The sequence below is a fragment of the Lepisosteus oculatus genome, chromosome 29, assembly GCF_040954835.1.
Source record: "Lepisosteus oculatus isolate fLepOcu1 chromosome 29, fLepOcu1.hap2, whole genome shotgun sequence".
In the NCBI taxonomy this organism is placed as follows: Eukaryota; Metazoa; Chordata; class Actinopteri; order Semionotiformes; family Lepisosteidae; genus Lepisosteus; species Lepisosteus oculatus.
The window spans coordinates 2,304,642-2,332,341 of record NC_090724.1 but is presented as its reverse complement, the minus strand read 5'-3'; the positions used below and the strand labels follow the sequence as shown (position 1 = coordinate 2,332,341).

Genomic DNA, 27,700 nt, shown 5'->3' with positions numbered 1-27,700 from the left:
CCTATTTTTAAACTGCTGTATAAGAATTTGGTGCTGCTTTTATAATCACAAGCCCTGTATTTCACAAAAAAATATAACTTTCAGACATGTTTCAGATTACATAACCTATTGACTACTGGGACTCAGCGATAAAATTGATATACTGACCTTTTTACACAAAAATAACCAAATTGCACAACAGCAATAAGCCCATAATACAAAGTCAAAGCCTACGTTTTTAAAAGTCGTCTTTTAAAACAATTGAGCAATTTTGTTCTCACATACTAAAACAAGGCACTGGTAAACTGATAAGACAAAACAAAATAAAAAGTAATCTCTGATTACTTTGTGATTAAACAAATAGTAATGCTTCCATTACCTCTTTCAGGGTAATGATGACTTTTTAAACTTTAACAGCAAGGTGTGTAGGCAAATAAATAAACACTGTTTCAATAACATATTTTTGGATATTTTACAAAATATTATGACCACAAATTTTTCAGTGTATGCACTGTAAATAGATCATTAACTTCAAATTTTCACAAAACCTCTACAGTATATGATATACATTATATACACTACGATCATTTCTTCTTTATGAAATTTGAAAAACAGAAAACACTGGTATCCTTTTTTTTAATTCAAACGGCACATAACTCACAATAAAAATTATGTTTTTAAATTGATTTTTGCTGGTTACTAATACAGACCTTTAGCCTTGTAAAAGTGTGCGAAAAACTAAGCAGGGATATTGATTTAATCCTAAAACATTTCCTACTTTACTGCCGTATGTGTATGGACACAGCAACTTACTGTAAAACAGAAATGACATTTAGATTTTTTTTTTAAAAGAGGGGAGTTTCACTTCCTGTAAAACCGTCTGAATATTACTGGAGTTGCCTTCAATTCACCGATCAGTGCATGTTGTAGAAATTACTCCACACTTCAGTAAAAGGGTGACAGGTAAAATCAACAACTGAAGGAAAAGAGCACGATCACTTGTGCCTGACTTTGAAAGCCGAGCCAAGTATCACCCTATGGACAGTTAGCAGTCTCTGGCTGAGCCAGCACACTCTGCACACACATTGGTGCTCATCTTATCATCTCCCATTGGCATGGACTGAAACCATGTGCTGAACCAACTATAGCTTTGTGTCAATATCTGGAACCCACTTCTCATCTGTTAGCCAGCCAGAACGCCCTGGTCTCTACCTGCTTTGACTGACAGAAGAGTTTGCATATTAGGAAATTCTAGTTTTGATCACAATTCTACTATTAACAAAGTAACACAGATTCTTTTGTTGCTATATAATGCAGTATTGTTAGTAAAACCAGTTACAATCCTAAAATCCCGAAAATCGAGGGCAAAGAACAACCTCAGTTAAATTCGACAGAATCCAATATCCTATGTGTAGGTCTTTTTTCTCACCATGTAAATTTCTGGAGTCACAGTACGATGCTAAGATACTATGCCAAACACAAAGGTCATCTGACAGGAAAAATTCATCTTTTTCCCCCCAAATTATTAAGCTTTTACAATTCTCTTACACTTGAGAGGAAGCTTTTAAAATTGTAAGAAAATATAGTAAAATAGTAACAACAGATTTTCCCAAAAGCTAGTAACAGCAAAACAAGAGTCAAATTACTAAAAAAAAGTAAGTATACTTTTGTTTTTACAGTATATATACTGTGTTCATCAGAGATCTTGAATTAGATGTGTTACTCCAAAATGCTGCTTTGTAATGAATGAGCATGTGGTTTTTATTTTAATGAGAATTTTAAAAAATTGAGAGAAAGCAGGAGGTTCCATCGACCAGCCTGATCGGTCAGCTTTGACTAAGCTGGACCAACCCGCCGTTGGACAGGACATCACACACCAGCCCAGTTCAAGTCCAGTTCAAAGCCCCTAAAGATCAGGTTGCTCGTGATGACCGCCGGCAGGAGCACAGGAGCGAAGTAACGGTTTCAGACCTCAGCCAATCACAAACTAATAAACCAATGAGGAAAAAAAACAAACTTTTCCCGGTATGTTTTCATAAACTCGGTATTGTTCAAAGCTCTTTCATTTTTCTTATTTATAACAGGAACCAGCAACGGCGCACAGCGATTGTAGAAAGGTTAGCCATCTGTAAAGCTATCTCAGAGCTGGAGGAAAAACACTTTCTCCAGAGCTGCCTGTGGCCGTCACAACCGCGCCACATGTCCACATGCATATTCTTTAAAATGCGAGTACAAGCACACGTACAGTAGAAGCTGAAATGGACATGTATCGCACGAATGCGTTCGCACTTGCTGGCACCCCGCAGCACCGTGCTGTATATTCAACACTGACACGGACGCGAACGCCTCTACAGTGCTATCAGCTGAAGTACTACAACTGTTCATCACGACTGTCAGCTCAAAGGTGGAATTAAGTCTGCACTTTCCAAAAAAGCCGCACTTAAAAAACCCGAAAAACGTCTTCGCGAAGCTGCCATATAGCGGCGCAGCTCTGAGTCTCCTTAAGGACTGTGCCAGAATTCATCCCGCCCTTTTTTCAACTACGCCAATTTGCATTTTAAACAAGAAGTGCCTGGATCTTACAACCGACAACATGCACTAATGACACTAAAAGAAAAAGAAAATCGTTTTACCTGAGTAAGACAGAGAGGCGAATACATCATGGTTCAATGAAACTGATTAGGAATTGGCAAATGTTAAGAAAGAAAAGTTACTGAGTCATTTTGCAAAATTTCATCATCGCCTTTTACTGCTAGGTCCAGCGATATTTTTTTTTGACAAAAAAGAGCAAGACTAAAAAAAAAAATTAAAAATCAGAGAAAGCACGGAGAGGTGGAGGTTTGAAAAATCTGTTCCATTTAGGAAATGGGGGAGAGAAAGAATTAAAGAATGAGAAAATGAACAAGAGGGAGGAATGAAATGACGTTATGAAAATAGCCCATCCCAAAAAAGGGACTACATCTGACTTAAAGATGCAGTATCCCTGTTTTTCCCAAAGCGAGAGGGAGAAACATTTAGCACACGCTGTGGTGTCTTCGTGATCACGTCTCGGCCTCGACCGAGAGCGGATCTGCTCGGAAGATGGGAGACCTGTCAAGCGTGACCGGTATCCGGTTCTGACTGTGAAAACGGCGAATGACTTGTCTGTTGCCCAGCCAGAGGGGGGTATTTAAGTGCGCTCGTCCCGTGATAGGAAGAATACCAACTCAAGAGTGTCTTGTAGCGCACATACTTTCCATTAATATGAGCGTTTCAATTTGGGGAGCCCGACCCAAACGCGAACCGCCGAGAGCGCGAACGAACAGATTTAGTCAGAAATCACACGTCTCGTAACGCTGCCCAACGAGGCGCTTGTGAGACTCCAATGTCGGAGCCGGCCACTAGCTTCACACCGGAGGGGCAGCAGAGTCTGCCTTATCGGTAACACAAACAACGATGACGAGGATGGAGAATACTTTGATTTCGATGCCGTCCGCGCACAACGTTTCATTTTTAACATCATTCGTCTAAATCGCTTTTTTAAGTTATTTTGAATGCGTGAAATGTTAGATAACCTACGCCTCTAAAAAAACCATCCCCTGCAGTCTGCAACTTACGTACAAAGCAACGTTTTATTGTTGATCGCTCATTGGACTGTTTGCTGAAATGCATTTGCAAAATAATTAATGTTCTCATGCAGATCAGTTAAGACTGCTTTTCATAGTTCGATAATGAGCGCGGTCCACCCTGGTTTGAAACAAAATGTCCCAGTACGACCTAATGTTACTTTTTCGCACAGTTAACGTTGGGTGGTCAGACTTGAAAATAAAGCATGCCTCTAATTCTAACCTCTAGAAATACATAGTATTGCATTTTGCACTGTCTTCTAGAAACTAATAACGAAAAGTGACCTATTTATCATCACCGGCATTTACAGTGAAATGTTGGAATTCCCATAGAGCCACATGAAATCGCAGATTTAAAACTGTAATCTCGGAACTTGTTTGCAGTGTCGGAAAAAAAACGTACAGTAAATATCTTGACAACCACATGAGGTTTCACTTCAGATCTGAATAGAGAATAACTGAAAGGAAATTAAAAAAAAAAACAGAACTAGCCTACTGCATTATCTGAGACAAACTGGGCAAAAAAATGCATAATATTGTCCTCAATAATGCTGGAAAAATAACTTTTTGCCACGAAGGCTCTATCCTTCTGTGTCAATGTTAGAGAATAATGAAAAGTAAAATGTCACATCTTAATCCTGTTTTCGCATATTACAGGGGCCGACATCTCTACAGAAAACTCTTTGAATCTGGCAGAGAGAGAGAGGAGGGTGGTTCGTTTCAACCTGTTTCGTCTCAGTAAATGCACCAGTTTACTTCAATCCATGCCCACAGCAACTAACACAACCATTTTGGAGAACTGCTTTGCGCTGTACATTGCTATGAAGGCTTCCAAAATGTTTCAGAGTGCAGAGCTGTAATAAGAAAATGAATGTCAAGATGGTTTCGGCTGAGGAATTCTCCCAGCCCCAGCAGAATGCCAACGAAGCCTGCTAGGTTCACAATTTAATGACCCCTTTCTCCTCTTATGACTTTATATAATTATTTCGGCTGCCAGGGATGCACGATTCTCTAACAAGGCTGCAGAAAACGGATATGCCAAAGTTAAAGGCCTATCAAAACTTGCTTGGACGTTTTATGTTTTATTTTCGACCTGAAGCCAGGAAGGCTTTGGGAGATATATAAAACAGGACAATATATTCTTGCCAGTACTACAAAATTCCAAAGTTTAAAGGAAATTACTTTCAGTGGGAAATGTGTGTGTGTTGGAGGGGGGTTAAATTGTGCTTAAAGTACAATTATTACAAAAAGTAGCACTGGCTACTGCGGACATTAACTCTATTCAGGAAAGGAGAAAAGGTAAAAGTACAAAATTCAGCAAATAAAACAATGTTTCATGTCAGTACCTATAAACCGTACAGAGGGATAAAGGGATAGTTTATTAAATTCTTATCCTATCTTTTTGGAAGGTAGAAGTTTAAGTAATGCAAAGTTGGTAAAATAAAAGTTTTAAGTTAGCTGTTTTAAGTTACGAGGCAGGTATTACTTCAATAACTTTATTCAGGCCTGAAATAAAGGCATATTGGAAGACAGATAGTATTGTCTAAAACCCTGCAGTTAATAATAACAATAACGCAATTCGCAAAAGCCTCACGGGGGAAACACAATAAAATAATGCATATCATCCTATATACTAACAAATGTTATGAAAGGTACAGTAGGTGTCTTTAATTACTGAAAACATGGTTCATTTCAAACTCAGTTTACTTAACTGCATCATCGCTGCATGGGAATGATCGTTTTTAAAATGTATCTTTTCTGTATCTGTTGTATACGTCTGCATCTACTGTACATTCACGTATCGAGGCGTGCACGTGTAGTTACAGTATGTATCTATCCCCCAGCTCCGCAGAAACACAGCTGCGCTTGGCTGTTCTGACAAGAGGGTGCGCGTAGCTTTAATACGGCACTTGCCGACAGAACGCCCCAGCTAGAGTGCGCCTCTGTCGGTATGAGGTTCAAGTCTACTCCGGGGCGCCTCCGGCTCTCGCTGCGGCCATTTTCCGCTACAGTGTAGCCAAGGACGGCGTCTCGCAGCTTTTCAAGTTCAGCTCGGCCTCCGGCGTCCCAATGGTAGGCACGCATCGGCGCTATCCTGCGCTAGCGAGCTAGCTGGCAAAAAAACTAACAACTTTCCGTGGGAGAAACGCCAGGCAGCTCGCTATTTTGTTCATTACGCCCCTATACATAAATACATGTCTACATTTTCTAACCTTTCCCACAAACCTCCGCTTGGCTAAGGACCAACAGAGTAACAGACGGCAAGAAAAGAAATAAAGACTTCTGTATTACCTCCATACGTCTTAAGAACAAACTCGTGATCATTTCGGCGTGCATCTTTTTTTTTTTGGAATAACGACAAATAATGATGAAATTGATTTGTAACGTACCATTGCCAAGTGAAACTGACAAAACCAGAAAAAAAAAGTTGTAGCTAAAAGGCTTTTTGCAGCACCGCAGTTCAGCGCCTGGTCATCTTGTCGATCCTGTTGGGCAATAATTATTCATCCATGTCTCTTCGCAAAGAAATAATCCCTGCTCTTCGAGGGGAAATGAACACGGAGAGATAAAACGCGTCCGATACGAGGACTGAGGCTTCGGTTCGGTGCAAAACCCCGGTTTCAAGGTACAAGAGGATAAAATACAGATCTTATAATACGCCGGTTTCACAGTTTGTTGCTGTAGTGTCTTGCCTGACGCTGCCTCGCTGTACTGTGATGTTGTAGCCTGTAGCATAAAATTACAGTGCAGATTCTCCGGTCTCATAGATTTGAAATAACGTGGTCTCTGCTTTAAGGGCTAGCTTCTTTTTTTTTTTGGAGATCCATACAAAAATGGCCTGATTTGTATCTTCCAAGGAGATCTTACGGTCGCCTTCAAGACGGAATAGATGAAAAAAGACGGCGGAGGTTAATGGAGAAGGGGGGTGGGGGACTGTGGTAGTGTGTTAGTGTTGCACTTGATGGCGTAGTTCATAAAAAAAAGAAACGCTATAGCCCGGTCTACAGCACCGGGGGCTTTTAAAATTCGCAAAGAGAAAAAGAAAAGGCTGTCATTTACGTCCTATTTATTTCCGGGTTTCATTATGCAAATCCGCTATTAGCGCGATTTAATACAGTGTCCTCGCCGCTTTCTGGGGCGCTGTGCTGCTCGTGTTCGCCGAAGACAGGCGGGCGGGCTGGTGTCTGTGAAAGTTATTTAAGGGGAAACCTGCAGCATCCCCTTTTCCTTAGCAGAAAACCCCTTGCGCCGCGTTTTGTGGCGTGTGCTCTCTCCGCACAGCAGGTAGAACAGTCCTCGGGCAGGGTTTTGTGCAGGTAATGCAAGAGAGACCGCGGTGCAGGTAATAAACGAGTCCCCGGTGTGGTGACAGTGTCCCCTTTTAACCGCCAAGTTAAACCATGCCCGCCTGTTCATTTTAAGTCCTCAGGCACAGCCATGACGATGCACTGCTTGCTAACTACCTTGGTCTGAAGTTTGGGAACGCTACGCCAGAAGAGACGCTCTCCTGAACAGTTCACCGCCGAGTTAAGGGTGAACCAAATGAATCCTGAAACAGCGTAAACACAAAACAGACACACGAATACGGGACACGTGTCTAAAACGCAGGGAGTAAAACTTTGTACGAAAAAAAAATACCTTTCAAATTAAAAAAAATACACTTCGTTCTAGTCCACTGCAGATTAAAAATTATTTTTGAACCCGAAACGGCTTATGTAACATATAGACCACAAATGTCACGGAAAATAGTGAATCTACGTACAATATACCATCTAATACGTCGCCACGACTAATAAAATGTTTAGTAGCTCCGCGTTTTTTCAGGCAATACTGAAAAATCAGCATTAATATTTGTAGTCTCTTGCCGTCTCCGTTTAATCCAAATGTGATTTGGCTAGCGTACTACTGAAGATCATTCAGAGTAGAATTATGTTGGCCTAGTTCACGAAGGAAAGTTTTATATTCATGTACAGTATTTAAGAAACTTATTTTGAAAGAATAAACTGTTCTTAGGGTATTTTACAATAATTGCACTCTTTATTATTGTATCAACCCCTGTTTGAAGAATCTCATTAGTGTGCCTCTAGGCCAACAATTGACAGTACCGAAGTGTTTTAAACCGAATGACAACTGCATGTCGTTTACAGTGCCGTAAGGTACTTTCAGCCTGTAAATAATGAGGCTCACGTTTGGGATTCATATAGCACATGAAAAACTATCAGGTAAGAAACGTGAGATACCTCGTTAACGCGCTCAAGGTAACTTGTCCACGTACAGTGTGTAAGTGCTCAGAGTATCTAACACACTGCTGTACCGTAGCCCTCTGCGTGTCTAAACCAACAGGTGACCAAGACTTATCGGCAATTTGGGAGAAGCGTTATTTTTCTGCAGAGAGCAGGAATGAGTTAAACAACAGGCTTGCTACCCTGCTTTCAAATAACATTATTTACTTTCTTAAATGAACCATGTAATAGTGCACATGCTGGATCTGTCTGTACTGAGAATAAGGCTTCACCAGTGTGGTACACGTGTTGTAACAGTGGTGCGAGTTTTTCACTCGCTGTTTCAGCTCATAACCCTTTAAATAATAATTCAGACGCACGCGGTGCTTTTCAAAGGTTGCTTTCCCACGTGCTAACACGCAAGCCCAAAACACCGTAACGAACCTTGTAGTTTTACAGATCACTGATTTTTAAAAAAATATATATGATAAACTGTGCTATGTTTAAAGTTCCCCTGTTATCGGTTTGTGCTGTGTTAAAACTTCAGAGTGGTCAAAATATCCCCCTATTCGTAAAAAAATAACTTTGTGAACACTACTTTTTTTTTCTTTTTGCACGGTAAGGCGCTTTATAGAATACCTTTCTACACATTTTCAAGGACGTCGTTTAGGAAAACACTCCAATTAAGTTTTTATTCTGATTTTTTTTTAAATGTTGCATTGTGTTTACTTCTATGCAACATGTCTTAATGAAATTACAAACCACCTGTTAATTTTACATAAATGGGCTACCAAGCTGTTTTATACGAATTTAATAACCGTTTATTTAATTTATCTGGCATAATTTTGGAGTGCAACATTTGAATGAAGGATATTTGAATGAAATATCCTTACCAAAAGATATTTTCAGCTAACCGCAGTAGTGACATGAAATGTTGCAGTCGGATTGATTTACAATAAATTTACATATTTTATGTATTAAGAAAAATATAATACAAGCTAGAAATATTTTTTTGTAATACGTTTTAGGTTTTTCAATTTCAACCTGTTAGAGATGACAGAGCCGGATGCGCACTGGAAACGTGTGCTCCAGCTAGGATTACTGTGAGTTTCCTTGTAACAACAAATGTCCCGCCACTTCAATAGGGTGCATGCAGAATTCGTAAAGTATACTACTTGTCCCAAAAGATTCAGCTCTGTCTTCGATTACTTATCAGAACAAGCGAAGACTTCTATTCCTGCGGTCCTCGGAGTTATTAGACCGGATATATCCAAGCAATTTGTGATTTCGGAAGCTTACAAGTTCACTTGCCAAAAGGTTGCTCCTCTGAGTTCAGCATGGGGGGGAATATTAAACTGAAAAACTGAAACTTCCCGAAATAATATTCCGTTACGTGACATAAAACATTATCAAATGACTCTGATTTTAAAATAAAAAATACAGTCAGCTTTCACGGACAGGTATTTTACAAAATACCTATCACAAACCGAATAACAACCGACCCACAATCAACTACTACATGAACAGGCTACAGCAAGTACAAATACTATATTTAAAGTAGGAGAGACAAACTACGTAATCATTAGTTCACATTACATTTCTATTTTCATAAAGCATATATAAATGGGTAAATAAATGGTATTTAAATGGGTAATGTTTCTTACAGGGATTCGAAGTCATGTTAATCTGATTAAAGCATTAGGTTATAGAACCTGTCTTCAATCAAAACCTTAAAAGTCCAAAGATCTCGCTTAGTTTCTCATCTTATGCAGAGTCAATGCTAAACACTGGAATTTTAAACTATCATCACAACGTGACTTTATTTTGTTCTGCCAGCCAAACGAACAACATGGATAACCATTAGAAACTATTAGAAGACAGGACTCCCCCCCAAAAAAAAGAAAAACCCCTCGAAAAATACATTCATGATTCCGTGCCTGCATGCCGGGGCAGCGGACAGGCCAGCCCTATTTTAAAACTAGTAACCTCCCCAACACATTCTTCGCCGAGGCCACAGCTCTCTCGATTAATGAGTTTCCTGTCTAATAATGATGATGATGATTAACTCTTTATCCACTCGGACTACAATCGTATTGCTCAGCATAAATCCAAATGCTGACCAGGTTGTGGTTCCAGTCCCAGGAGGCCGAACAACAGAATAAGTTCCAACTTTGGAAAAGGGTACAAATTTAAGTAGTTTTTTTTCGCCATAATAATAATAATAATAATAATAATAATAATAATAATAATAATAATAATAATAATGCAAACTATTAGACCAGTAAAGACAAACGTCTCCACAGTTCACATATGTAAGGGATGAGAAAGAAAATCTCCATCAGTTTTTAAAAATCGAATCATGAAGGGTCGAGACTAACAGAAAGACCAATATCGCATTAGTAAAATTAATATAGGTTCTCGTTATTAAAAGTCAATTCACTAGAATCGCACTGCCCTGATTCAGTTTGTCTTCAGTAATTAACCCGACGTGAATTGGCCAGCTGTCTTAATCTGTTATTGAAATGAACACACAACTTTCTGATACAATCAATAACATTTCGAATGACTGAAATCTTCATTGCAGCGTGATTAACCCTTTTGTGTCAAATAAGCTAATTTAAAATAACGTATCAGTCTTAAATCACAGATTTTAGTTAAAACAATATCACGATTTGCTTTTAAGGGATGAAATTAAATTCGTGAAAGGTACTGCTCAAAACAAATTCCAGTGACTAAAATCTTACATTTTTAACCGTTTAAAACTAAATTTATGGCGACTTGTAATAGCCTGTAACGGTTTAAAAAGCGGAATGTTATGTAAAAATTATTTTAAAAAAAATCAAACAGTTCTGTACAATTCAAAAAGTACAGAAGCTAACGTTACAACTTGATTAACAATCTATACATTAAGAAAGGCATTACAACACAAAAAATAGCATTACGGCCAATATCACTTGTTGCGTTTTTAATGCCTCGCGTTATTTAAGCCCTTAACATGATGAAAGCGTTTTATGTTACGATTTAGACGACAAAATTTGGAATAAATCAACATCAGTTTTTTAACTGTTTCTTGACGGACTTCTTTAACGAAATCACACTTTTGTTTGGTTAATTGTCGCACACATTTGTGACTGAATCTATTGTATACAGTAACTCGCGGAAATGTGGCTGCGGGGAAACCCATATTCTAAGTTTAGAATTCGCACTCGCCAATATAGGTATTTAATTTTAAAAATCGCTGTAATTAACGTCGATTGCGACAATTCTAACAGGCAATACCGACACAACGTTTGTCCGATAGCTTTCCTTAAAATGTAACAATCTCATGTTCCATAAACAGTCCAGTAGCTGACAGTAAAAACCTGCGTGTCTAACAGCAAGTTCTCTCGCTGAGAAAGCAGAATATCGCACTCCCCCGCTGTTCGCGTTTACAAGGTGGGAAGCCTCAGCAGTCCCTTCAAACACACAGGAGAACCACAATCCGGTTCTTCTCGCAGTTTTTCTACAGAACACAGGCTCATTCGCTGGCTCTACATTTTCCCTGCTAAGTGTGCAGTATACATTCGTTTTATCTGACAATGATAATACAACTACACTGCCATGCGTGGGTCAGCACGCCGCCTTTTTAAACAGGGGTTAGATAAATCGCATTTTAATAACAACTGATAGATGTATGCGCGCGTGTGTAAAGGTGGGGGAAGGGAGCCGTTCTTAACTGAATTTTTGTCTCTTTTGCAAATCCTCGAGTTTTAGCAACAAAACAAACCTCAGCTGCAACTTACAGTAGCTACAACAGACTGAGCTTCGCTGATTTGCGCTTAAGTGCGTAACAGATAATAGCGTACAAAACAGATTGCTTGTCCTGAAACAAGAGGCAGTGGAGAGGAGTGCGACTAAAGAGGTGTTCACTCGATTTATCGATCTCTCCCTTACCTGCAGCACGGACGGATGGGCTTAAATCCACTATTACAATTAAGACAGCCCGGAACGCGTTCTCAAACATCATTAAAATAGATTTGCGTGGGTGAGAAACAATCTAGGACAAAATATAATAATAAAATATGCAGTACTGAATCCAAAATACCTTTTAATGAATTTTAAGTACATTATCTGTGGATCTCATTTTCTTTACACGGAGCCAATGTTTAAACTTTCAAACTAAATTACCGTCGCTTAAAAAAACTCTCTTGGCACATTCGAAGTACTGGGCTGAGATTCAGTACAGGTTTAAATTAAAATGAGTAGCTTCCTGCAAATAACTTTTCTCCACTTATTGAAGCCTGAACATCATAATTACTGCACAGTTCAAAGTAATCCTAAATTTGTATATGACCTCAGTCTCTACCTGGACTGGTCTATATGAGCACAGACACCCTTTATCGACAGTACAATTTGTTCACAGGTATTACTTGTCACAATTTGTAAATATTCATAAAAAAACTTTTTCTCACAGTGATTTCAATTGTAACAGTTAAACACTTATTGCTTTCAAAGTTAATTCAGGTGCTTTAGTATTAAACAGATACTGTGCAACATGGTATAATCACAATATACTTCTATGACATTTGAAAGTATAATTTCACCCTCTCACACATGTGAAATGTCTAAAATGTTTTATAATCTGTCAAATACTATTTGATTCCTTAACTTTTCATTTTCCATGCGGTTAATTTTTCCAGTTGATATTTTTTTAACCTTAAGTTTCTAGGAACACGAAAATGTTGGATTCTTGCTTTTATTTAATCCAGAAATCCCCTGAAATTAAATCAACTGGCAAAAAACAGTCTCTCCCTCTCTGGAAAGGTCAACATCAAGTTCCATATTTCAGATTTAAACTGAAACATATTTCTGAATTTCTGCAACTCTCTCCTTCTCTCAACCAGTGATGGTTCACCGGTGCTAACTGTATTTTCATCCACAGTATCTTTGAGTGTTACTCGCTCATTCATGAAAAAGGAAATAATTGTTTTAATACAAATTATTGGTACTAAAAAGTCCTTAAATTCATTCCCAGGGGAAAAAAAACACAAGAAATGGGGTGCTACAGAGGAGGAGGACATTAAAGACGAGGAAATTTAGATATATTTTTCTAGATATGGTCTACATTTGTATACTGTAGTAGCAACCATTCTGAGTAATAAATTCTCCCACAGGCAGGCATGAACATAGGAGAATCCCTGTACATACATTTTCAAACACATTTTCCACAGTGACCTGCACGTTTTGAATTTTTTTGCTGTTGAAATGCTCTCGAACATGGTGCTCATGAGAATCTCCAACAAGTCGGGGACTGGGGGAACTGCTTACAGTACATCTCGGGAATTTCCGGAGAAAAACACACTGTGACAAGTGAGTGTTAGTTTTAAGAAGGAGATGAATGCGCTTCACAGGGTGTGAAGCCAAAATGAGATCAATGGCGATGAAAGCTGGATTTAAAATGAGCTCTTTAGAAATGAGACGTTTAAACATAAAAAATTAACCTAACATGCCACCTGGCTGATTCACCTTTCAGTAAAACCCTACCGAGTTTCTTTTTCTGTCGGCGTTTTGACTTCTTGAAATTCTACATTCTTCTCTTCAAGTAATACCATTACAATTTAGACACTGGTAATGATTAACACAATGATTTTATTCAACTATTAATCCCGTTCTTGTTCCAAGCAAAACTGGGGACAGGAGGCAAATACAAAACTTTTCATTTTCACTTTGAGTTTTTTTTTAATAGAAATGCATAATATACACCATAATCGCTGTGGAAACCCAGTAACTGAAATACTGGGCAAAGACAATAAATACTATTTAATATACTACAGATGATCAACTCGAAAACCGTTCAGTGCTCGGCCAGAGAAAGGGAACATATCCTTTTAACCATTTCTGGACCATTTGGGCTCAAATCAGTTTCTTGTTCAGAAATGTCTCTCTCGAGAGATGTAAATTAGAAAAGAATTGGTAAATGGCAATTAAAACCTACTGAGTAATGGCAAGGAAGTGAGCTGGAGCTAATGCATTACTCAGCAAGTCTGAATATTGTCTAGATGTGGGAATTGCTTCACTTTGCATTAATATGAACTTCTCTTAGTCAGCCCAGCAACACCGAGCCCTGAGAACCTCCATGAAATTTCACACCGTTTGCTCCGTGCTGGTGGAACCTCCTCTTCTTACAGGCTGACACTCCATTTGATGCAGGGCTGTCACTTGTACAAGGCACTTCCAGCGATCATGATATAAACCTAAGCCACAGTCGATGCGTTCTGATCACAACCCGTCCCCGTTTTGTCTCCTTGCCTCAGTTCAGAGCTGGTGGAGAGTGATTGGCAGACAGGCCAATCGTAAGCTGTCCTCACGAATCCCTGCAATCCTATACATTGACCTGCTGGAAATGGGACAGCACTGCCTCCCTGGGGACATGCTCTCAGCTCCCCCACCCCCACCGAGATCTCTAGGAGCCAACCCAGGAACAGGAGCTGCTGTCTCCCTGAACACAAACTGTATTGGTATTTCTACTCTCCCATGCCTGCCCTACCAACAGGTGGCATTAACTGTGTTCTGCCCTGACTTCACAACACATCATTTCTCATAAGAACGAGAACAATTCCCACCTACAACACAGCAGGTCACTGTACCCTACACCAAGGGTTTTTAAACATGAGAGTCCTCCACACACTGAAAACCCAACTTCATGTGTGGGCTTATTTTTGTTAGGAGAACATTTCCAAGAGCTTTGTCCCCTAATCTGTTTGCCTGGTACTTCATTCTCCTCCTGTTTTTAGTTTTAGGGTCCTTGGGGACGTTATCAGCACTTGATCAGTTCATGAACTTAAGTGCGAGTGACATAAACAAATTTCTGAAAACAGTCAAATCAAAGAAAGCACATCCTCCCCAGATGCAAAGATGTTTTGATTTTTGGAACAAATTTTGGTGCTTAGTCATGAAATAATAGATGTGATGTGAACACTTTTTTGTAAGGGTTTATGTTCCTTAACCCCCTTATGACCCTTTTTTGCAGATGGTTTTAAGATTGTAGAAAGAATTATCTGCTGTCCATCTGAATTATTATTTTTTAATTAATATGCTGGGAAAATCAATGATGTGCTATTTAATATAAAATAAAAAATGCATTGATTATTTAATTACAGATATTCAATTACTCTTCCGTATATCACAGGGGTCTCTGTAAGATGCATGTAAGAAAGTGAACAACAAAACTTCCTAGATTTATAATTGAAGATCAGGATATTTTACAGTTTGTATAATCTTTACATCAAGAGGATTTTGAAAGTAAGTCATTAAAGCAAATTATGCTTTCAAACTTCTTCTTATTATTAGCTGTCAATGTATTATTTACATGTCTTAGAAATCAGTTATGTTTGTCTGCTAAGTTAAGACACTTTAAATTGCACACCAGGCTACAAACCAGGTGAGACGCCACTGCTTTTTCAACATATAATAGTTCTTACAGTATATGATTTACAAATATAAAGTCTCTGGTCCACACAACCTGCAAAAAATGTTATGAATAGGTACAATGTATTACTAATGCCGTGTGAGTTAACTCATTTGATAAACTTAAAATATTTTAAAAAGCAACATAAATAGCTGTTGAGGGATAGACTATATTAAAGTTTTTCGAATCCCAGGTGATCACATTACTCCTGAGCTGAGGACACTGCTCTGCTTTATAGTAAAGGAAGCATTACAAGTATCAGGAGAGCTCTGAACTTTAGCTCACAAGCATCACAAAACTGCCCTTCTTCTACGATGAAAAGGCCCGTTTTGACAGCTATATTTGACTTGCAGGGAGTGGCCTCCTAATGGGTCCTGCAGTCTAATATCTAGAAGTTTGTTTGATCATTCAGTTAACTTTTAAATAATTTGATACCCAGACAAATTCCTATTTATCAGTGGTGCCCAAAAGATCAATGTTTATTTTTAGTCTTCTCTTCTTGTCCATGCTGGAAAACTCTCTTTGTATTGCCTCTCTGATATGGAGCTTGAAGCTGAAGAATGAAGACGGACGTGTGAAGGACACTAAGGTTATTTCAAGGGCATGTTTGTCTTGACGTTAAACGATCTCCAAACACCACAGTCCATTATATCATCACTTTATCGGCCCTATACAATTTCTTGCAATAGGAATTCGTCTGTTTGCATGCCCCAGCTCACTCTCCATGAGACACAGACAGGGAGAGAAGCCTGGGGTCAGAGCGCAGGGTCAGCCATTGTACAGCGCCCCTGGAGCAGCTGGGGTGAAGGGCCTTGCTCAGGGGCTCAACGGAGTGGCCCGCCCCAAACTCATGGCGATAGCTGGATTTTAACACCCGACCTTAGCCTTATAAGTCAGTCACTTAAGCCATCACACTACAGATGCAGTGATACCTATATACTTATACTTAAGTATATACCAAGGAAACCCCAGCTTCCAAGTAATGCAATTTAAAGATCTTTTAAAGGAATGAAAAGCAAGCATCACCTATCTCGGGTTTGTTTCTGCTTCCCTGAAAGTTTCCTGAAGTAAACAGTAAGCTTAGTTTAGGATTTAGCTTCACAAAGGTTAAATTAAAAGTTGCTGAACATTGTTCCTCTGTTGATTTCACCTGTTCTCTCAAACCCAGGCTCTTCCAGGTTAATTCTCAAGCTAAAGGTTTTTAATTCTGAGGCAAATGCACTACCAACTCTGAGGCCACAGCTGCAGAAAGCAGTACATTAAAACACATGTATCTTATAAGGCTCTGTTTCACAGCTTCTTAATAAGATTTAGCATACTGGTACTGACAATTAGGAGTCTTGGTTTGAGAGAAGATATGACAGTTTTCTTTCTTGTTCAAATTATTCTTTTTAATTTCAGTTATAAATTATAAGTTATTGAGATGACTTCAAAAAGGAAAAAAAGTGACTATTCAATTATATACACATGAATATACATGCAACATGTACACAAAGATGAAAAAAATCTATATGTGAATAAATAAGTGAAATATATAAATACATATACAGTGATATATACATAATATAAATAATATACTGTATATATAATTATAGGAAATGAGTTAAAAAAACATCTGAAAAAAATCAGGCAATGTACGCAGAAAATTATGGGATTGAAGTAAATATGTGAATATGATCCTGGGACTTTCACGCAGTTTGAAAACACGTGCTCTACAGAGGCCCGGGCCAGCCCGTGGCAGGGCAGAGGCTGGGATAATTCTGGGGCAGGAATGTTATTGGAAAGAATTACTGCCTTATATGTGCCCAATCTCAGGAGGGGCTGTATGAACAAGGAAATAACCCTGCCAAGGGTTTGACAGGAGAATTTAAGGTTATTCAAACTGCACACACATATTTACCATGGGCATAAACATCCTGTGCACAGAATACCACCTTAACGATACAAAAAAATGCAGGAGTAAATCTGAAGGCTTTATGATACAAAATAGACAGCTCAGAGCTTGCACTGCCTCTGCAGGTTGTTTGGAAAGCATGGATGCAGGAAACTATTTACAACATGCAGCATTGCATGTTTGCTCAAGTCAGATCTTAACACAGACTGGTTTTGGTAAATCCTTAGTTCAGCAACGTTGATTATGATCCCAAAGATATACAGTTTACCCAGCCTGTAAAAGGTTTATATAAATATTCCAACTATGTTTGCAATGTGTAATAAAAAGTTAAAACAAATCAGGTACAGATCAGGTCAACATTGTAAATGTGTTCTCTATTGAATACTAAAAATAAAGGTTTAAATAACAAAACAAAATTACAAAGAGAATCCTACTTTAATATTGCCAGTTTTAAAAGAGATACCTAAAGAAACTTAATTATGGAGGATCCCTTTAGCCTGCTGTTAGATGAAGATGAACAGAATAATTTAACAACTTACAAAAGATGGAGGCTTGAAGTGTCAGACAATTACATTTTCTGATAAAAAGGTTTTATAAAGGAATTTATTTTTTTAACTGCTGGAGCTGAAGAGAAAATAATTTAATTCAATAGTGTTCTCCCAGGCTTGTGTCAGGTATTCAGGTTTCCTTTCAAGGAAATTCACAATGGAGTAGAGTGGTGAGTTTCTAATCGCCCCCCTGCCAGGGTCTCCAGCCCCAGGGTCTCCATGAGGAAGAAGGTTGGGCACTCCAGCTTATTAGTGTTCCCAGTTCAGAGTGGCTGTGGTGCATCTGTACCCCTTTTTTTCACTTGGATTACGCGTGAAATGAAAGACACAGGAGGTTAGTTATCTGCACACATCCAAAACACCAATGTCCCCAGGCTGGAGATCCTCACAACATCTCAACCCGGGCAAATCGAATCCGGTCCATGGCTGGACTTTGAGGTAACCAGCTCCTTGATGGCTGTATTAATTCCTCTCACTGTAAGTTCCTGACATTCCAGTAAGAGCACAGCACCCCTCACCTGAGCTCCATTACTGCCAGAAAGCTTTCCAACAGCTCAGTCTTGCACGTGCGGACAACGATTGCTTTTCTTTAACTGCCAACCCAGGTTAGATCAACTGCTAGTCATACCTCTAAATACCGTATGACAATGTTTTAAACGATTTTCGGCAACCTTATAGAGGAACTGAACGATGAAGGCTGCTCCTCTCATTCAGCAGCTCCACAACAACTCCGCACACCAGTTGCTGGAATGCTTGATTCAGCTGTTGTGAAGATGAGTGGCAGCACTGAATGGAAAACCACAAGATTCAAAACAGAAGCAACAATAAAATGAAAGCAAACTGTTACTTTGTGACTGCTAAATGAGGAGTGTACAACACTACTCCATCATCATTTGTAAGTATTTGTTCATCAGGTGTAAAAACATTCTTAAGAGCTGCTATTTAGCAACTGCTGGCTCTTTACACTCACCGTAGCAGGGAAAGGTTAATCTTAGCTTCAGACTTACAAGCTGTCCTGGCAAGTAATCTGAATTTAACAATGGAGTGAACAGAAGAAAGACCAGAACTAAAAGTTCAGGGTGGATTATAGGATTCTTTTTTTAAATCTTTCTCAACAAATTGAAAGCCACAGTCCATATTTAAAAACAGTTCAACTTCGTTTTCAAAGCACCCCCTCCCGACCACACCGCTTGCTTGATGTGGTGGAGAACATGAAGGCCTTAGTCCATGTCAAAGCATTGGCTAAGACCAAGCAAAAACGAATCAGATGAGTCAAACGAGTTTTACTTTTCCAGCGCTGCCAATTGGAAGGACAATGCCACATGTACCAATAAACTCTTTGCCACAGTGTTTCACTTCTGCCAAGGGGAATACCCAAGACTTAATGGCAGATCGGTGTGGAGTTACAAGTCAGAGAGCAGACTCACTCTGGGGCGTGGTACACTGTAGGCTTTATTATGTCTTCCCTGCCCTTTCGAGAGGTGCTTTTCACAGGTGTTAATAAGAACAGACATTACTCAGGAATACTGTAGGATACTATAAACTATGCTGAAAAGAGAAGAAAGAAAGCACAATGTTTCGGCTGTGGAGCCCGAAGAAGGCTCCACAGCCGAAACGCTATGTTTTCTTTCTTCTATTATCAGCATGGAATAAACCTCTTACTTTTTCCTTTGCCGCTTACGCATGCTGACGCACCTACCCACCTGAACTACTATAAACTATGCCGTAAATAAAATTCAACAGATTGAATGGGCTGCTCAGCTAAAACTGTGATCTACCTGCTTATTTCACACCTGAGTGGCTGGGATGATAGAGCTTGTGTTAAAGGATTAGAAACATGCCACATGTTTCTCTGCGGTTCTTATTAGTTCACTACCCTGAAAAAAAAAATAACGAGACTGAAGTATTGCTTATGTATGTTACATTAATCTTTTGGCAATATTTATTGTTGTGCACTATTCAGCATGACAGGGAGCTCTGGAGAGTATTTTTATGACTACAGTTCTTTCAGCTGAGACTTAAGATACACCTGATCTGTGAATCATACCACAGAGAACCAACTGACTCAAGAACTGACTGTTCGCAATGGATCTCTGCAAGTCTCATATGGGAATATTGCTCTGCCAAAAAATTTTGGACTGAAGCATTTCAGCCTTTCTGTCAATGCATTTGGCTTCGGCTAACCTAGAAACAGGATTTTTGTTTCTGCATTGTCCTCAAAACAGAAAAACAACATCCAAATGTTAATTGTTTTTGTGCATTCATATTCCCTGCCTTGTTGATTAATGAATTTGAAATTCTCTGTTTTTAAATAAAACCTTACTAAACTAAAAGGAGTAAATGTAATTGCCCTGTTTTTTAAAGCATATTTTATATTTAAATTGTACCATACTTAATTATAGGACATTATTAGCAGTTGTCTTAGGTTTCCCACAGAATTTAAATCAACATGCAAAAAAAAACATTAACGTTTTGTTATTCGGCAGGTGTTGGCTTTGAACTTGAAGTGGAAATACAGCCAAAGGGAAATTTTTACACATTTACCTGGTAATAGATTGAGCACAATTTAGTGTATAATGACGCATAATTGTATTTAGACAGAACTGTGCAATGAGTGTTTATAGCAGTAGTTCAGCTTGCGTGTACTTCTTGCCGATTTAAATTATTGTGTGCTTTACACAGTACTAAAACACTGGGTTATCTGTTAAGGATGCAAGACAGAGAATCATTTCTATTTAGGTAAACAATGCAAGCTGTATAAAGTTCTAAACTTGAGACTGATTACACAGTTTTACATTTTGCTTGAGTTTAAGAGGAGACCACGTTTCCATTCAATACATTACACCACAATTTAATTATTTTAAGTGCATATTCTGTAACGCCAGGGAAGAGTAAATATTTTAAACCTAGATACTGTAAGCAGTACCTATGATGAAAAAAACATTTCTGAAGATATAGACAAAGCCACTGAATGCAGCTAATACAATGAAAACTAACAGGTCCATACTCGTCGTACAGTCACTTTATAAAGATGTGCTTAAAAAAGAAATTTGACTCCTCTATTGATCTGTAGACCTCTGTTCAATTTTGCTTAAGAATGTCATTAAAAAACTTTCACTGTAGTTTCACTGTGCTGTGAGCTAGAAACTGGCTGTGCATGATACTTCTAAGCTTCCTGTGTAGTGGTAGTAGATTTTTCCAGTTGCTGGCAAAATGTAGCTCTGCTTCCTTTGAAGTATACTGTACACAATACAATAACAAGGGCTGCCAGAGTCTCAGAGCAGCGCACTGCATCTGAGACACACAGTAGTAGATAGCCTTTACTGGGCTAAAACCCACTTTCTTTAACCTAAACTAACCCTTTCAGAACCTTATCTAAACACCTTTTTTAAATGCAATTGTGTTTAAAAGGCTGAGCATTATATATTTTTATGAGTAACATAATTCAGTGTATAAAGGCCCTTTATAAAATGATTTTTTAAATTATTATATTCAATCTAAATATCTTAAAAAAACTAAAACTTTTGATATTATCTCATTTCTGCATGGAATGGAATTTCTGCGTTCTCCCTGTGCTCACATGTTTCTCCTCCAAGTGCTCCAGTTTCCTCCCGCAGTCTAAAGGCATGATGGAGGGTTAATTGGCTTCTGGGAAAACTGGCACTAGTGTGAGTCTGGGTACCCTGCCTTGCACCTGTTCCTTGCTGGGACAGACTCCGGCTCCACCTTGACCCTAAATTGTCAGAAGTGGTTAGAAAATGGATTGGATGTGTCTCATCTGATGTGATGTTCTGGGTCACAATTTAACCTCTGAGAGGACCATTATTTTTATGTGCTTATTTACTTACAAAGAACAGCTTCAGGTTCACAGGGATTCTGAGGCAGTCGAAAACCTTGCACTTGAACAGTTGTCACGTCAGAAGGTTTACAGAACATGATAGTGTCGAAAGAATGTCTCAAGCTTTCCATCTGCACACGACTGAGACAGCCCCGTTCATATTACTTCTCATATGAGCAGATGGTAACACCTCAAACAAGAGGAAGCTAATCAATTCATCTAGCTCATCTGTTTGCTTGTGGCTAATTGATCCAAACATCTAATCGAACTGTTTCTGTAAGAATGCCAGGGTATTGGCCTCAACAATGTTGAAAGTTTTGCTGGACTCAAAACCAGTTCTCTAAAGACATGCCACCCGATAATAGTCTTTGCTACACTTCCTTTTAATTGTTGTTTTGTGTACTGTACATGCACATACAGTACACACAGCACAAACACATCATGTGCAACTTCTTTCCTTTAAATCTTTGTTAAATTCACAGTAAAAATCTCTCAAAATGCCCTGCTTGTGGGGTTTCTTCCTCAAGAAAAAATCTTTGGGGGCTTAACGTGGTCTCTAAATATCTAAATATCAGGCAGACTGAACAGAATGAGACAGAAAGTGCTGTGTAATGAAAATACAGAGAAGCAGTAGTTTCTCTGAATGTCTAATACTTTCTCCTTCTTCTGCTGAATGTATGTTCTCTACAGCAGACAAAGTTAAGTCAGGTGATACCTTTCAGTACAATAAATATGCAAACAAAAACTAAGTATTGTAAAGTCAACAGACTCAATCTCTGCAAAGAAAATATAACAGGCCCATAAAGCAGATAAAATATCAAACTTCCAATGAGAGGTCTTATCTAGCGAAGTTATCAAACTCACAGAGAGATTTTACAGTTTTCAAGTTGAACTGATATATATATAGGCCACAACTGTGAGAGCGTTGTGAAGAAAAGTACACAATAAGAACCTTAAATTACACCAGACAAGTCTATAATTGAGTGAAGACATTTTAAATGTTTGGACAAGTGCCGTCATTTCTTTCAAACCCATTCAACTTTTATACTCAAAAGAGTATACTGACACTTCCTTCCTATCTGTTCTATGTTTGTTATACAGTATGTACTGTTATAGGTATGTTATTTATTTTAAACAATCGATATCATACTGGTATTTAAGTCATTTCTTTGTTTCAACCCACCTACATGTGCAAACACCTGAGCATTTTATTGAAGCCGCTTGAGTGAATTATATCGCTGTTGTTTACAAAGCACTGCCCTTCCTGGGATATGAACCCACAACCTACCAGATACAAGTCCAAAACCCTAAGTACCACTTTACCCTTGAAACACAAACTACAGAGCTCCTAAGAGTAAGGACTACCTTCTTCTTGAGGAAGGTATTATTGGTATTAATAATAAGACTGGTACTATTTACTGTTATTCAGACCGTGTCAAGCAGAATCCATTTATCGAAAACAGAATCCAGGCACTGCAAAGGCCAGAATAAAGCCGTACAGAGAATTACATTTGTTTTTGCTCCCTGCTCTGCTTTGGAAAAGGGGCCAAGGCATCGCAGAGGGGCAATCATGCTCACCACCTGGGCTGTACGTTCACACACAGCACACCAGCCGTCTGCCATTGTTTCAGACTGCTGAAACATTCCTGACTGGCGCCCAAGCGCCGCCTCCTCTCCTGAGCTGCTTCACAGAAAATGCCAAGGCAACCCTGGCAATGGCCACTGCATAACTCGTTTCAGATGGCATGGATCCCCATCTCATTACTTCACTGCCCAGCTGGGATCACTGCACTTCTGGGTTAAGGGAAAAGAAAGGCTGTTTCTATTATGCTGTGGACTGGGGCTCTTTGTGCCAAGCGGGACAAGCTGGAACTAGACTAAGGGAAGAGCTACAAACTAGCCAAAGACCAATTTCTGTAAAATAAAAGTGTAGTTTTTTAAGCTATTCAGCGGCACTTCCAGTTTTTCTCTTTCTGTAGTTTTTTGATGGTTGAGCTGTCATCCAAATGGAATTATCCAATTGTTATTATAGGAACTAAACCAGAACCTTCTCATGTAGCCCCGGCAGCATCCAGTTACTCCCACTGCTGGTCAAACAAGCAATGCCTGTACCCTGTAATCTTTATTTTAAAACTCACTGTTTCTGTACATCAGTTATAGCTGTGCTTGCTCGAGGCCCAAAACAACTCTCAGACACGTGCTCAAGAATGGTTTTCCAAGTTCTCATAGTGGAAAAGTGCAATCAAGGTATCAACCATTCTGGTGATGACTTAAGGACCAAAAGCCTGCTTCTTTTATTTGCCGTTCATCCTTAAGCAGTGCAAAGAGAAGTGTGAGGAAGAAAGACATAAGAATACAGCCATTAGGTTACTCCTCTTATTCCTACATTACTATCCTTAGTCATTCCTATCACTCTGCTGTGGCACAACTGGCTCATGGAGCCCATGTTATCGTTCATACAGGGACGTCATACTTGTTTAGCTGAGATAGCCCGTGGAAAAACAAAAAATCAAGGCCTCTGCAGCTAAAGGTGTTTCATTTCCAGAAAGCAAAGGCTTTGCACTAAATGCCTTCCTTCAGCTCACACTCCCCTGTGACTAAGTGTACCACGGCAGGATGGATCCTAGATCAAGCAAAAGGCAAGCCTCTCCGCGCAGGCCAATGCAACATCACATCAGGGTTGTTTCCAGTAGCAGCTACGCAGCCCCTAAAACCGATCTGCCGTGTCGCAGACGACCAAGAACAGGATTTCACTGCCTCTCACAGTCGCCTGCACCACACTGTTAGTGTCAGGGCTGTAGTTCGGAAAACCTGAAGGTGTTTAACATTTCAACACTCTGTTAGGCTGCGTCTGGTTCGCATACTGTCCTTTGATGAGGACGGCGGTAATTAGGCACAGAAAAAATGAAGAGCAGATCACGCAGACCCCAGCTGCATTCCTCCACTGCGGCTTCACGCAAGTGCACTGCTAAGCATTTTTTGTTGGGACGGAAAGAAAAACTTACAAGCAGTATGTCGAAATAAGAAAAAAGGAGGAATGACATCTTACGATTAGCTCCAGATCCCCAGTCTTATGCCAACAATTTTCATAAAGTTACCAGACTCCTATAACAACCGTTGTTTACACACGCAAGAACCAGAGCGAGTTTATCCGAACGTCATGGAGCAAAGGTTGGAACAACAGTAAGTTCCCAATAAACTCCATGATAATGATTTATGATGATTTCTTTAATAGACTTGTTTTACACACTAGGAAAAGATGAGAAAAAATAAATTGTGATGGATAATGACATCACAAAGCCTGCACAGAACAGAGAACAAGTCTCTAATAACTATACTGTATTTTCCACCAAATTTAAGGAAAGGAAAGCCATCCTTACAAATGGGAAAATATACATTTTAGAGCACAGAACTTAAGAGAAGAAAACTAACAAGTGTTTTCTCAAAAGTGTTTCTCAATCTTACTAATCAATCTTCTGGCACAATACTTTTTAGACAATTAACAAACTCATGTATAACCTGTAATACCCAATAGCAATATTATGATGTATTCAAAGACACATAAATGTAGCTGATTTGTGAATGTTCTGACCTACAAAGCCCATTGAAGGTGAGATCCCATTATAAAAACGATGCAGGGTCTAATGCAGATAGTCACACCAAAGGGTGAAATTCTTTTCCCCTCTGCTGAAGTACCATGAAAAACTGGACAGTCCCTCTGTCTGGGGGAGGGGGAGTCATTTTGAGATCACCAGAAATTCGATATCCCATTGTGATACCAATACACCCTCAACAATGTGGACTGGTGACAAGATGATCATCTGGGATACAGGCAAAGTGTTAGGATTTATGGAACAGAATGAGGACAGCAGCTGTTCTCTGCTTCTCACCCAATCCCGGACAAGCGCGCGCCATCTGTACCTCAACATGGAACAAGAAATGTCCAGGAACACACTGTCTGGGGATGACTCAAGATGCCTCCAGTCCACCCTCACACAATTTCACAGACTGAAACAGACACAGCTGCAAGCCTGATACATGTATTTTATCACTTAAAGAATATTGGAAAATATATTGAAGAATATATTCCATTACTAAATAAAAACTATTGATATACTGTACACCCTTTTCCCATCTTTTATGATATTGACTGTTTTGTACGTATTTGGTTTATATTTTATTGCAAAACATTCAAAAAACAAATGTTGGACCAAAGTACGTAGTTACATTATTGCATGAGACAGTGTTTTTAAGCATACTACTATCACAAATATACATAAGTAAATATAATTATAGTGTGTAACTATATTTATGCACAATAGTGCATTTCCTATTTCCAGACCATGGAGACCAATTGTGAAGCTTATTATGCTAAATCAGGAATTACCAGCAAACATCTTTTTTAACAAGTGGTATAAATCCAAAAGACAAATATAAAACAACAAATGCTCTGAATGTTAAATAAGATAACTGAACAGCCTTAGACTATCCTAGCTCGGGCAGGAAACATTTTCACCTCTCGAACTCAATCCCGGAAACAAGATCAATCACAAAGAAGCAATAAAGCAAATGTCCAAAAATGTACAGCAAAACACCAGTGCATAAACAATTACAAATTCACTGCAAGGATGGTTTTATGGAACAGTTAAATTTGAGGTATCAGAACTGAAATACATGAATTCCGGTAAACAACTTTCTGAAACATTTTCACAGACGCACAATTATGGTTGAAGTTGATATCTAAGAAAAAAGAAACATAATAAAATGATTTATTTTTCAAGTTTTTAGTTAAATAATACTTTTAAATGTGTGTGCACTATTTTGTAATTTGACAAAATGGAAATCTATAGAAATGGCTGGAATACTTTTGCAAGGTGTGCACTCTATAAACATTAGCTCTACTGGTCAAGTGGTCACACTGCTGAACCCTGTTAAGGACAATGATGCCATCTGTGTTAGGAAGCAGCATGAAGTAATTAATATTCCCATAACTCGGCATAATATTTATTCGCCTGAAAAGCTCTACAGTAGAAAAATGATTTTTTTTAAACCAGTCCACTGGGTTTGTGCCACGTTCAGCATCTGTATTGGCAAGGCAGACCACATTTTCAGACATCATGCAAAATCCCACACCTGTACAGTTTTTTCACAAGCAACAAAAACTTGTCAAAGCAAATGAGAAGCAGTAATAATGTTCTGGTTTTAGGTTATCACAAGCCTAATGTGACAGAGAAATCATATGCATCACAATACCGTGCAGTGTTAATGATCCCAAACTGGTTTTGTTGCTTTTTAAATACATTTTCATTTTCCAGCATAAATGTTTCAGGCAACTACATACAATAATTCCTTTTTGGTCTGTATTCTAGAAACCCCTATCTGCAAAACAGTGATGCAGAGGCAGGGGAAACTTTATTTTTTACCAAATAATTTAATGCACCAAATAAATAAATACCAAGTAAATAAATAATAACTTCCCATGTGTTTTAGTGCAGCACATATCTATGCGATAGATTTTTACTATAATCCATAGAGACTGGGTTAAAGTCTATCGGCTGGCCCACAATGCTGAATGGAAGCTGTGTTTGAAAAAATAATGCAGTCCATAATTAAGTGTGCCCTCTGTGAGCAACGAATGCAGGACAAAAGAGAATGTCCAGCATCCAAGCCCATCACTTTTAGGGCTAGACTAGCTTTCCCCTCTCCTCCCAGAACATAAACAGCCCAGCAGCCAGAAGCGATGGAGATCCACACACTGGGATAAGCTGAACTTTCCAAAACAACAGTGACAAGAAAACCTTCTGGAAACTTTTTTCCAGACAGACCCTGCCAAGAGATCAGTGCCAAGATCTCTTTCCTCTCTTTAGAGAAAGCTACTTTTTACTACATTTGCCATGTGAATGCTTACTAAGTGCAAATTGTGCGTAATTTTCTCATTTTGGACTATTTGTGGTGCATTACAGTCACCTTTAGGCTAAGCCAAGCTATTCCATTACACACAACTGGTTTAAATCAAGACCTTTTTTTCTCTCTCCTTTTAATTGTACAACTTCACTGCCGCAGTGAAATAAAACAAAGGGACAGGGCGAGACAAGTTGACAATATTTTATTTTTGTTTCGTTTTTTTTGCAGAATTTTTATGCCGAATTAACACTTTTATGACCTA

General features: G+C 38.9%; 1 protein-coding gene and 1 long non-coding RNA gene across 5 annotated transcripts in view; one reads left to right on the top strand and one right to left on the bottom strand.

Moving 5' to 3' along the window:
• The window catches only part of nfic (nuclear factor I/C), a 217,052-nt gene that overhangs the window by 156,519 nt on the left and 32,833 nt on the right, over positions 1–27,700 (bottom strand). Inside the window, exon 1 of one of the 4 annotated variants that reach the window (XM_015365457.2) lies at positions 5,975–6,056. The exons of 1 other annotated variant lie outside the window; for it this stretch is intronic. In XM_015365457.2, the coding sequence (XP_015220943.1) occupies positions 5,975–5,977 (3 nt within the window). In that variant the 5' untranslated portion in view covers positions 5,978–6,056. 2 more of the 4 variants (XM_015365455.2, XM_015365456.2) reach the window with 2 other exon arrangements.
• Positions 6,120–15,123, top strand: LOC107079668 (uncharacterized). Its single transcript, XR_001480605.2, has 2 exons — positions 6,120–6,210; positions 14,101–15,123. It is a non-coding gene; the product is annotated as an uncharacterized lncRNA (long non-coding RNA).